Source organism: Cyprinus carpio, chromosome B16, assembly GCF_018340385.1.
Source record: "Cyprinus carpio isolate SPL01 chromosome B16, ASM1834038v1, whole genome shotgun sequence".
Taxonomy (NCBI): Eukaryota; Metazoa; Chordata; class Actinopteri; order Cypriniformes; family Cyprinidae; genus Cyprinus; species Cyprinus carpio.
Genome location: NC_056612.1, coordinates 21,349,791 through 21,363,501, shown reverse-complemented (window position 1 = coordinate 21,363,501; position 13,711 = coordinate 21,349,791). Strand labels below are relative to the sequence as shown.

General features: G+C 38.7%; 1 protein-coding gene across 1 annotated transcript in view; it reads left to right on the top strand.

Moving 5' to 3' along the window:
* LOC109106132 (eukaryotic translation initiation factor 3 subunit E-A-like) overlaps positions 1-11,864 on the top strand; it is a 41,504-nt gene extending 29,640 nt beyond the window's left edge. Inside the window, exons 10-13 of the mRNA XM_042741472.1 lie at positions 3,789-3,898; positions 8,333-8,435; positions 9,885-10,019; positions 11,657-11,864. Coding sequence (XP_042597406.1) covers positions 3,789-3,898; positions 8,333-8,435; positions 9,885-10,019; positions 11,657-11,695 — 387 coding nt within the window. The 3' untranslated portion in view covers positions 11,696-11,864. The remainder of the gene's footprint in view (positions 1-3,788; positions 3,899-8,332; positions 8,436-9,884; positions 10,020-11,656) is intronic.
* Positions 11,865-13,711: the final 1,847 nt, after the last annotated feature.

The window sequence follows — 13,711 nt, the reverse complement described above, 5'->3', positions numbered from 1 at the left end:
AGCAGCAAGCACCTCATATGTTAAATAGCAGGCTTTTTATAGGAGAATGAAATAACCCAACTTAACATTGAAAGGGGAACCTTCCTAAAATGCTGACATGATTTATAAACATTTACTCCTGTGAGAGTGCCCATTTGATCAGGCCAGCTGTTTTTCATTCTAGACGTTTATCATCAAGAAGCAGAGAGGAAAACGAGGCCCAAATCACCAGGAGTCGTGTTTTTTAGTGGGGGTCTCTGCAGGTCCAACTGATCGAGTCATTTGGGAGCTCTCTATTACACTTTGCATGCTTGGAGGCCAGGCTTTGTAAGGCTAGCAGTAATTAGCACACCTGCATCTGTGAGATCTCGTGAGAGCCCTCTGGCTACTGGACCTCCAGAACCAGGCATATTGTACAACGAGAGCTTAGCCCAGACACCGCGTAAATGGTCACTAATTAGTCCTGACCCTGATTATGAAAGCCTGAGGCATTATCGAGATCACAAGCTGAAAAAAAGTTAAACTGTGTGGCATGTGAGCATAACTGGCTAGGCTCAGATGTATGTCAACTCTAAATGCTCGCAAATTCACAGTCTGATTGAGTGGTGACTTAGAAAATCAGAGCTGCCCGTCTACAACAGCCCAAGGCTTTTCCTGTTAGGCTGCCGAAGCCTTGCTAGTCATCAGTGTTTGCGCTTGACCGCCTTTACTTACAAAAACAAACATCCTCTTACAGTCAAAAAAAAAAAAAGATTAAAATGAAAAAAAATTAGCATTTTTTTAATTAATAAAGAAAATATTATTGAAAAGAGGTGCATGACCTCCAAAAATGTTCTCTTCCCCTCAGGAGTTCTAACTGAAAATGATTTATACACTTTATTTTTATTAATGTATTTGCATATTTGTCTATTGACCATTTGTCACCATTGTAAATAAAAATATCACTTACAAGATTTATACAGATCCAGTAAGAGTCTGAAATTAATTATAATTAATTATATGAACCTGTTTTTTTCAGCATCCACTTCTCCAAGTCTTTAGTGTCACCTGAGCCATCAGAAATTTGATGCTCAAGAAACATTTCTTATTGAACAGTTAATAAACAGTTAATGCTTAATATGTTTGTGGAAACTGTGATGCATATATTCTCTGATTAAAAGAAAGTTCAAAATAACTGCATTTATTTGAAATGGAAATATTTTGTAATGTTATAAAAGTCTTTACTGTCACTTTTAATCGATTTAATATTGAATAAAAGTATTTTTTTGAAAATTCATACTGACCCCAAACTAGATGTCTAAAACAACCTAAAATTACCCAAATACAGCACCGTTGTTTATAAGCAATTCTTTAGCATATCATCAGCACCCATGGCTCCAGAAGTTCTGCAGGCCTGTGATTCAATCCAACTGGACACGGTCCTGGATCTGTAGAGACTGACCGCATAAGTGTTCTGGGATTTTCTTCAAGCTGTGGATCATCACATTGCTTACTTTGCATAGTGATTACCTTATCATGCTTATCCAGTCAGATTTGTAATTTTTCCTTCTTCACTTGATCCATCTCAGTGGAGAGCGGCCATTTGCACAATGGTTTGGGTTCATAATGTCTATGCTGTGCATAAAACAGACACAACCTTATATAGTCCTGTTTTCAAGCTTTTTGAAGACTGAAAATAAAAATTTAATTAAAAAGCTGCACTTTAAAGGGTTAGTTCACCCCAAAATGAAAATTGTCATTAATTATTCACCCTCATGTTGTTTCAAACCCGTAAGACCTTTGTTCATCTTCGGGAACACAAATGAAGATATTTTTGATGAAATCAGAGTGCTATCTGATCCTCCATAGACAGCAACGCAACTAAAATGTTCCCAGGTCCAGAAACGTAGTAAATAATTTAGATGTGCTGTTTTTTGGGGTAATACCTACACTCACTGGCCACTTTATTAGGTAGGCCTACACCTTGCTAGTACATGGGTTGTTTGTGGTTTTGATTTAAGAAGTTGTTTGATTCATTCCTCAGAGATTTTGGTCCTTATTGACATGATAGCATCATGCAGTTGCTGCAGATTTGTCGGCTGCACATCCATGATGTGAATCTCCCGTTCCACCACATCCCAAAGCTGCTCTATTGGGTTGAGATCTGGTGACTGGAGGCCATTTGAGTAAAGTGAACTCATTGTGCTACTTTGAAATTGTCGTAACCTTGTTCTCTTCCCCTCTTACAGAAAAACCTTGACAGTAATTATAGCACTTAAGCAAACTGTTATCAGCTTAAGATAAGACATTGTCATTGGTGAAATGTGTGTTGGGTGATAGGACCATAGCCATGTAGTTGGGATTTCTTAAAGGAGAACCACAGAGATGGTAGATCTCAAAGCCTAAGCAAACAAAGTGGGGGGTTGTGAGCGCAGACACGCACACAAAGTTGCGGGACGGGGGACTGCATGTGAACCGTGTAGGGACAGCAGGGGCTCACACATGTCTTCAGCCATGTGGAATGCACTGACTACCTTGCAGTCAGAACGCAAACAAAGCACACCAGGTCTCTGCAGGATGTGGAGGTTAGTATGCGGTGATCAGAACTCAGCTGCTGAGCGTCTGAGATTGATAGTAGACGGTAGTTGAGACATTTGAAAGCAATGGCACTGTAAATTGGTTCCACCGCGCAGCCTGGTGGACCCTGCGGCAACAGGCAAGACAAACGGTGATAAGTCACAGCCATTGTGGTGAATTTGGTGGCTGGCTCTGTTCCTGCCCCGTTTCATGTGGGGGCTGTGGATTTCCAGGATCTGCGGTTAGTTTAGAGTGCTGAGAATGACCCCAGGTTTTTTTTTTTTTTTGTGCTTCCAGATACTGGTTTTCTACTGTGAGGATATCATTAAACACCACTGCATATGTGTTAGCTATAGGCCTCTCTTGCATTTATTTCCATAATTTGTCATAATTCTATTTTAATTTGCCTTACTTTTGGCTTTTTTCCCATACCGTTATTCCCCAACCAGGTGCTATTACAGAGACCTCAGAATGAAGTGGAACCGTTTTTATTTCAGTTCTGAGTTTATATAAACTTCCTGTTCTGCTCATTGTCCCGTTTAGCCACAGTTTTCTGTGTTCCAGCAAAGGTTAGGAAGGAATGCTGCTCGTAAAACATGTGACAATGAGTGCATTTACATATGTTTACGAAGAAGATTTACATAAAAATATTCAGGTTTTTACATCAGAATATAGTCAGACATTTTATTTAATATTTTACAAATAAGATTTATATTTATGCTATTTAAATTTGTCACACTATATAAATTATGCACTACCTTTTTAAATATTCTTTTATTCAGCAAGGATGCATTAAACTTATGTTGTTTAAAAAAAATTCAAATAAATGCTGTTCTTCTGAACTTTGTTCATCACTGAATCCTGAAAAAGTTTACCACAGAGTAATGGCTTCAAAAAATACAGTTTTGTGATCATTTGTGATACATGTGAAAATATTTAAAAATAGCAAACAATTATTTTAAATTGGGAATAATATTTCACAATATTACATTTTTAACTTTATTTTTATTAAAATAAAGGCAGTCTTGTTGAGCATAAGAGACTCATTTAAAAATATTACAAAATCTTACAGGCACCACAACTTTTGAAATGTATTTTATGGAGTAAAAAGCCTTTATATTTTAGGGGGTCATATTTGGGGGTCTTAAAAAGTGATTTTTTTTTTTTACATTTACACATTTTAGCATAATCAACATAGGATTGAATGCATTTTCATGCACAGTGTCTAATGCCAGTGTTTATATCTTTTAAAGGTGCTGGTGAATGATTTTTTCCTTGTGGCCTGCCTTGAGGACTTCATTGAAAATGCCCGCTTGTTCATCTTCGAGACCTTCTGCCGAATTCATCAGTGCATCAGTATAAGGTAAGCACTCGGATTTCGATGCAGTACAAAATAACTTTGCTGGATCATGTAACAAAACATTGAAGTGCCATTAATAGTGAACAAATTGATGATAAATTGTCAGGAATGATCAAAAAGAAAAAAAAAAGGTAGCAGGTCTGAAAATGTGTCCACAATGTGGGAACGCTTCCTGTTTCCTCTCTTCCATTCCCACTCCACTCTCTGATAAGTTTTTATTACCCAGTGTGCTGGAGGAAGCATGTCCAGAGACCAGCTGCCAGCACCTCAATCTCACACATGGAGACACGCATTCAGAACCAGACATCCAAGGCACATCCACCCATCTGTTTTGAAGCATGTCTGAAGGGTCTACATATTGGCCCTCTGGAGGATCTTAATGGCTGCACCCCGTCTGTGGATAATACAGCGGATTTTTGTCTTCCAAGCACCACTTACTCTGTTATTGTCTGTTACATTGTCACATCCTTGTTAGCACTGTAACATAATAGCGCTTTGAGAAATTCATGCGTGCTAATTCATTTATAGCGCAACCAAAGAGGAATATTGCTGCAATTAAATAAATTATAGAGACTAGTTAAGGTATATTAACAGTGATTCATGTTGACCGTTAATCCACATGGTTTAATCACCACTGACACAATGCATCTTCTGAACTCCTCATAGACTCTCCGGTCTGTGTCCGGCTGAATGCGGCAGGTGTTTTATTACCACTTTACTCCGGTTGCGCTTTTTTATTGCCCCTTTTACGGTATTTATACGGCATCGTAGGCTTCCAGAGAAGACACGCAATGGTTTCAGTCCCAAATATTTTCCATTGGTGGAAAAGAAGTGGTCTGTATGGAAAGGGCGGTTTGGGCGGGTGTCACTGGTTTCCCTCTGCCTGGTTCTTATTAGCCTTCCAGTGACGGAGTGCAGAGCACAGAGGCCGCGTTGCCCTCCTGCCTGTTTAATGAGCTTTCATAACTAGTAGTCTTTGAGCATCTGTCCTGCGTTCTTTTTCCCGCCATTGCCTTTGCGCGCCAAGCAGAAAGCACTTGACGGCAAACTGGAGATCTGCTAACAGGTTGCATCTACCTCAGGGGATTTATGACATCCTGTAAATCCCGAAGGGGACCATGTTCGCTAATACACACGCTCACCCGACACAATATCATATACCACATATGATGAAAGCCCTGTGGAGGCTTTTTTTTTTTTTTTTTTCATTTTCTCCAGCAGTGCACATGCATAGTGGTAGCCATTTGGAATCTGTTATTTCTCTTCTAACCGCACACCCGGCGATCAGAAACCAGCCATCCCCAGGTTCTCACACTATTTCCATGCTTCATTGTACAGCCTAATTGCTCGCTCACATTTTCTGAGCTGTATAAAACCGAGAAGGGCTGGAGTCAAGGTTGAAACATGGAATGTGATCAGGCTCTGTCCAAATCTCCAGTTGCAGATAGTCTGGAATTGATTTGGAGCCCTGGCTCTTTTTTGGCAGTCTTGTTGCAATTGAATCCATTTTCTTGTCAAAGGCGACAAAGGTGTAATGCTGAACTAGGAAACTCAATTGTGATTGCTGTTTATCTGTTCAACTTAGTAGCTCAAAGGAGTCGCCTGAAAGGCTGCGTTTTGTCTGTTTAGGAGATTGCAAAACATCCATTTTGGTTTATTAGTGCATGTCACTGGTACAGTACGCAGAAGTCCTCCGCAGCTAATTGTGGACTCGAATGAAATGTATGCCAGTTTTGAAGCACTTTTGTTAAGTTTACAGTTGTTGGCCTTGAATGAGTAGGCAGGATTTTTATTTCTGTTTTTGCCCTCAGCATACACCAAAAAAGACCACAACTACAAATGGCTTTATATATAAAAATGTCCGGAAAAGGCTCTATTTGAAAACCGGTTTTATGACTTTCACTTTTGATGGCCTTTGCATTTTTGTGTCTTGTCCTCAAAGACTTAAATTCCCAATTTTGCATTCATTGGCCCTGATTTGAGTAGTCTGAGCGCTTAATGAGGATTTTAGTTTTTAGTTGAATGGTGTTTCCAATCTTGTCATCTGTAAATCATTGTGGTCTCTTACAGTCCACAGTAATTAATTTTGCAGTTGCAGGGCCACTGATATAGGAGGCATTGTTGTATTTCATCTGCTTGTGTGTTTGTTCGTTTGTCCATTCACACTAAGAATGATAACTAAAAAGTAAAAAAAAAAAAACCTTAAAAAGTAAAAAAAAAAAAAACTTTTTTTTTTTACTCTTTTTAATATTAATAATCAAATCTATTAGATGCTATTTTTATTAAAAATATTTAAATATTTTTTTACATAATTTTATTAACATTTTATAATTACTAGTACAAACAATAATATTAATAAATTAATAATTCAGTTTACATCCCTACCGAAAACCCTGCATTTCTATAAGAAAAACAAGTATGTGTTATTGAAACTACCAACATTTTCTTCTAAGTGAAGAGAAGAGGATGTTTAATGGGGTAAGGGGAATCAGTTTTGCCCTAAGCAGGGGTCACTTCCAGTGATGTGAATCTCTTTGTGCCTTCATATGGAAATGTTTAACAATGCATTTGTTTTGAGTCTACTATGTTTAAAACTTCGGTAGTGCAGGTCAGCACTGTATCAATTTGCATTTGACCTTTTAACAGTCTACGGCTCCTGGAGTGAGACCGCTTGCCCCAGTCCCACTGGGCTGGAATCGGAATTGGATAAATCAACTGCAAGGAGCTGGTACATGCAAGGGGTCGAAGTGAAAACGATCCTTACCCGCCATCCTCCACCCCCCCTACCCTAGAGGACCAGGTTTAAGTCTGTGTAAAATGAGACTGCAGCAAGAGGAGTCAAGCAACTTGGCTTAAACCGCCCTGTCAGGCACTTATGCTTGAGAGGCTTGTTCACCCAACCTCCTTCTTTTCCATAATTACTTCTTTCAGCGTTTGTATATTTTTGGTTTCAGTTCAGACTTTTATTCATATTAGTGGCAAGCCCATGTACGTACTACCTTTTCCCCCCTTTCTCATTTTAAAGCTGGATAAAATTAGATTAGTGTGTGTGTGGGCCATTTCATTGCGCCAAGGCTGTGGTTGACCTTGGTCTCTGGTTTAGCTTGTCCGGGGGGTCAGCTCCCCAAAGAGGAAACTCGATCTTATTTGTTTTGAGTCGATCTTTGACTCTGGATTGACTGACATGTGTCACGACTTAATTAAACCAGTGAAATAATATTTGTTGCCGCTTGCGTCACTAGAGTAAACCACCACCAAGTTTGCTCAAGCTGTTTATTTATCATGCTATTCTCTCCTAAAACCAGTTATTTGGACTGATAATAAACTCTTTGGCATTTCCATAGATTTTTCTGTGAAAGCTCGCAAGTCTGCTTCATTTCAGACATGGTCTAGACCTCTAGGTCTGTAATGGATGTACAGCTATCTAAACTTCCCAGTGTCTTAATTGGTTTCCTGTTCCTTTTCAGCTATAATTGTTCATCAGCGTGCCGCATGCTTTGCGGAGTGCTTTGGGGCTGCCGAAGAGCTTGGATTTCATGTCCTTGCTTTAACCCCTGGATTCGACAGGCATTCCTTTTTCCCGTAGCGAGTGTCACCACTTGATGTTGGACATGTGTTAACCATCACCAGCTTGGAACTCGTGATGTGACAACCGGCACATTCGTTGGCGGTTAGCTCTTAAATAATGAGCTTTATGACCAATCTAGCCTGTCACGCATCATTTTCTGAGGGTTTCACTGGGAGCAAAATGATATAAGCTGTCATCTCTGCCTGTCTCCAGACCCATGCTGTTGGCACGGTGGGTGATTGAGTTAACCTTTCACTGTGAAAGCATATTCATTGTTTGGAAACCTGGTGTGTAGAACAGAGCGGGACAAGCCTGCACTTTCTCACTTGCATGAAACGAGCTTAGCCGAAAAGAAAGCCAGCTGCGGTACTAGGATTGTGGATCAAAGAACACTAGAGCCCCTGCTGCCACCTTCCTCCCTCAATGACACATCTGTGAAGGAGACACCTGGCTCCATTTATGGGCAGTTTCTCTAAAATGTCAGGTGGATGGTCAGTAAAAGTCATGCAAGTCCATGCAATGCCCTTTTGTTCTTGTCTGCAAAGTTTCGTCGCTACCTTGACCTCATACTCGCAAAAGCGCAATGATGTAATTGTACTCTGTTTTTATGGGTTTCTTAGTGAGATTAGAATCACGGACTTGATTACATAATGCAAGGCATTTGTCACTCTTGAACAGACGTCTAAATGCTGAGGTATGACAGTAAACCCATTATCATCCAGCACTTTCGATCAGCACTTTAAACCTGCGTGCACACACACTCTCCACAAGCTTGTTATACACCTCACAATTTTCACGTAATGCCATCAGTGTATATAATGTTCTCCCCTTACCCAAGTTTTGTCCTAATGGACTGTGTTGCCTCGCAGTATGCTGGCCGATAAGCTGAATATGACTCCCGAGGAGGCAGAAAGATGGATTGTCAACCTCATTCGTAATGCCAGGCTGGACGCCAAAATCGACTCCAAACTGGTGAGAGTCTCTCATATTTTATTTCACTCTTGTTTCTCTGCCTCCCTCCTCAGATAGCGAACGACTGATAGATGCTGCGTTAGTGTCCTTTAATTTGTCTGAAAATCAAATTCAGCCTCTTTTGTGAAGGGACTGTATTCTGCTTTAAAACAAAGGAGAGGCAATCAATTACGTATGTTATTCTGCTCACTGCTCACTTACTCACCATATCCTTCCTCGAGGGTAAGAGGACTGTCCTTACGGTCCTGAAGGAGGGTCTTTGTCAATATGGTGACATATGTACTTTACTTTTTAGTCATGGCAAAGATTAATATTTAAGACGACCTATAGAAACCATTCTATAACTGCTTTCTTTCTTTCTTTCTTTCTTTCTTTCTTTCTTTCTTTCTTTCTTTCTTTCTCTACTTGATTTATATATATATATATATATATATATATATATATATATATATATATATATATATATATATATATATATATATATATATATATATATATATATATATATATATTATATATATATATAAAGTAGGGCTGTCAAATGATTAATCACGATTAATCACATCCAAAATAAAAGTTTTGTTTACATAATAAATATACCCTGTACACATACATATATTATGTATATATAAATACACACACATAAATTATATATTTAGAAAATATTTACATGTATATACATTTATATATTTATATTCTTATATTTTATATTATATATAAATATATTTTTAATATATAAACATAACATATTCTTCTTAAATATATACATGCATGTGTGTGTATTTATATATACATAATAAATATACACAGTATACACACATATATTATGTAAACAAAACTTTTATTTTGGATGTGATTAATCGTGATTAATCATTTGACAGCCCTAATATATATATATATCAAGTAGAAAAAGAAAGAATTTTTGAACTTTCTATACTTCAAAGAGTATGTATGTATGTATGTATGTATGTATGTATGTATGTATGTATGTATGTATGTATGTATGTATGTATGTATGTATGTATGTATGTATGTATGTATGTATGTATGTATGTATGTATGTATGTATGTATGTATGTATGTATGTATGTATGTATGTATGTATGTATGAAGTATAGAAAGTTCAAAAGGATAATTTTATGTATTTCTTTTGTAATGTTATAAATGTATTTACGGTCACTTTTGATTAATTTAATGTCAATGCTGAAAAAAACGTGGTGTTTATTTAATATTCGCGTGAAAGAAATTTTTTTTTGCAACTGATCCAGGAACAAACCAAGTAACAGGACTCCTGATCTCAGAAATCACATGACATTCTACTGGAATGACCTAGAATTAGCTCCTGTGTTCATGAGGAGGTTGTGAAAATGTGTCTGTGGAAACACAAAAGGATTGGTGTTCTCTAAGTTTAGCTCTGAATCTCTTTTCCTCTCCTCTTTTCTTTGGCAGGGTCACGTGGTGATGGGCAACAACGCCATATCACCGTATCAGCAGGTGATAGAGAAAACCAAGAGCCTTTCGTTCCGCAGCCAAATGCTGGCCATGAACATCGAGAAGAAGCAGAGCCACGCAAACAGGAATGAGGTCAAAGCAGCAGAGCATCTCTCCTTCTTTTATCTGATCTCATCTCTGTTTGTCTTGAGCCCTGTAGTTTACACACACAAATGATCTATTCAGAAGAATGTTGAGCGGCAGTCAGCCCAGAACTGTCTTTACACGGCGTAAACCAGTAAGAGCAAGTTTAACAGAGCGAGCGCTTTCATCATGCCGTTTTTCTTCAAAGGCCTAATAACAAGGTAGCAGAGCACAGCCATAAAGAAGAGGGTCTGAGTCCCATGACTCAGCGCTGCAGAGTAAATAATGCTTGCACACAATCACACACACGCTCCGTGGAGTTCCCTGCGTTTAGGAGTCACCACAGATGTTTTGCTTGGGGTCCAGTTGGTCTTCGTTTGATCTTGGCCTTGCGCACTGATTGGCTCACGTCAAACGTGCCCTCGCTTCGTTTGAAATGGAGCGTTTCAAAATAACGGCCTTTAAATGTCTCAGTCCCTCAAAACACGTAATTTAACTGACTCACTCACACAAACACCACAATGGCAAAGACCATAACACACAGTCCTGTATTTGGATGTGTTTGGCCAGACACAATTTAATTTAACATTTTCTCAGGAAAAACCCAAAGGAAAGGTGCGGACATGAACTCGAACCTCTTGTACTCGCAAAATGGCCGCAGTTTTGTAGTAGATAGTTTAAAGAGATTGGGCCAAAACCAGGCAACAAGCGCTTGCAGTTGCATTATTCCAAAGTCATTTTTTTTATATATAAATAAATAAACAAAAATGTAGCTAAATGGGACTACAGAGGTTGTCAGGGACAATAAATGTAATCATGCTGAACACAAAAACCCATCTACTAACTAGTCTGCTTTTACAGCTTTGTTGTGTTTATAATCATGCTTTTGTAAACAAGTCTAACTCAGACTTTCAGGGAAAATGTGTTGTTTTTTTTTTGTTTTTTTTAAATAAAGGCCAAAAGAGTTGTCAGAAGAAGCTTGGTGATGCTGACGTTAAACTCATAGTGTAGTTTGTTTATAGCAAAATGCGATTTGTATTTAGGCATCAGGATTCATAAGAGTTGTTCATTTGTGAATATTATCATGATGGACCAAACATCTAAGAATTATAAACTTTTGTTGGTCACAGAGCTTATTTTATGCTATAATCCAAAGGCCAATGAAAAATCCTTTTGGGTTTTTGTTGAGGGAGCCACGGTGATTATTTCCACCACTATTTATCTCACTTTTTTTTTTTTTTTTTTGGTCTTGCAATGATTTTTTTAAATATAGAAACTCAGAAACTTAAATATAGAGTGAGATATTAATGGAGAATTGCAAGATAAAATCTTTAAATTCTGAGAAAGAGTCATAATTCTAAATGTTAAATGTCACAATTATGAGTTTATGACCCACAATTCTGAAGAAAAGTCCAAACTGCGCGATATAAACTTACAATTGTTAGGAAAAAAGTTGGAATTGTGAGATGGAAAAATTCATGGTGGAAACGGGCTTTAGTAGTGATGTTTACTACCGGGTTGGCCTACAAAAATACATCCTTCACTGCACTGCAGCACTCTATAGTATGTTCATTCATCTATAATGACCTCACATGCATTTGTGTTGGGTAATAACATCTTTTGGCTCTCTCTTCCTCTCTATTCAGACTCCAAACTGGGCAGCTCAGGATTCTGGCTTTTATTGAGTGGATCTTTGCGGAGTGTACGCTTCAGTCTAACCATCCAGCATTCCCATACTGTGGCCGAACATCCTGTTCTCCCTCTCGTGTCCCTCAAAGGAGCGAGACAGAGGCCTTATTTTTACACTTGGGTTCAATGCGTCTGGTATTAAATAAAAAAAAAAATTCAAAACCATCTTCACCTCATGCTTGCATTTTATTCCTGGACATTACGAATGGTGGTTGAGGGTTAAGTGGTTGTGATCTTTTGTGTAATAGATGAAGTTTTAATGTGCTCTGAGTCACTGAGTGGGATAGGGGGTTTTGTGCCGCTGCACATGTATGCGCCGTAATGATGAATGAGTGTTTAGTCTGCTGCGTTTACGGCTCTGTTATGTAGCGGCCCACTCCGCTGCGGTGAAGAGGGCACGGAAAGGTGATCATCCCGACTCTCGTTGTCATTTTCGATGTCGCCCGTCCTCTTTGTTCACAGACGGGCACGTCAGATGCGCTAGACAATCAACATAATGCATCCCCACCGTTCCCATCTCATCCCATCTTCTGTGCGTGACACCTACAGTCTGCCGCTCTAGACGTTTTCTTTTTCCATCCCTCGCTCGCAGACGCTGCAGGCTAAGATTCGAAGCATGTCTTAATGTCTGCTTTGGCCTCTCTATCAGCTGACATGTTTATGGGCCCTGTCTCCCTGGACGAGTGAAGAGGGGGCTTATAGCTGCCACAGCGCTCGGGCTCCCAGCCAGACATCTAAAACAACTGACGTCACCTTTACTTTCCCAGTGAGCTAGCGAGTGAGCGAGCGGCCGGGTTGGGAGGAAGGAGGGGGGTGGGCTAAAGTGATTGGTTAACCGGTCCTGTGCCATGACACATTACGAAAATAAAACCCTCCTAGCCCTTAATTATCACATTCACCTTAGGAGTGCTGTCTCAGATGTTGTTTTAGTAAGGCATCCAGACCAACAGCAGACGTGTGGCTGAGAAGGTTGTCCACCACAACGTCTGTCACTTCACTTAAAGTAAATAAACAAACACCCAAATGAAAAGGTCAACGTAGGTTTTGGTTAAAAGGGCTACATAATCTTTCCCGTTTTTGCATTGTTCATTCCTTTTCCCTTACATGAAAAGGTTAAGACATTTGTTCAAAAACAGGCCGCATAATTAAAATATACAACCTATGTTCCATAATAAATTTTTCTCTGGATTATTCCTTGAGTTCTGTTTTCCAAATTGCAAATGTATTTTTTATTTTATTTTATTTTTTACAAGAGCAGGCCTAAATTTAGAGCAGCTTTTCAGTAATATGAGATCATTACAGTGTCTTTTCCAGTGCATAAGCTTCGAGTTGTCAGGGAATCACTTCAGGTGCTTCAATTTTATATTTAGGTTATAGTATGCACACAATTGTCTCTGCAGTAAATGGCTATAACTAAGCTTAGACCGTCAAGCAACCTGATACAACTCAAGTGCAAGGCAGGCAGGTGAAAAAATATATCTTCAATAAGATTTATTTTAATGAGAAATGAAACTCTATTGTGTTTCACTGATCGAGACAAATAGCCATCATATAATTAACATTGACTTTGGGAGAATTTCACTTTGATCTGAACATCAAAGAGCTCTGGAGGAGAGAGTGTCATCACTTAGAAATGACAAAGGGTTTTTTTTTTCTTTCTTTCTTTCTTTCTTTCTCCTCTCTGAGGAGGGTAACGCACAGTCCGTGTAGACTGTATCAAACATGTTTTTAAAGACATGCACTTTTCTGTGGTATATATTAAGTGCTGTGTTGTGTAACACCTGTTTGTTATAAATCAGTGTATCTGTACCTGAATCAACTGCTGCACACTTTGACCCCACCTGGAAGATTTCTGGATCATTTGAGCCAAAAATAACGGGTGGAATAAGACATTTAGCATAGAGTCAAAAAATTGATATATAAATAAAAGATTAAGTGCCACACCTAGTGGTCAAGCTGGGTAAAACATTTCTTGGGTTTCAAGCAATTTATATCCATTTTGGCATAGAAGC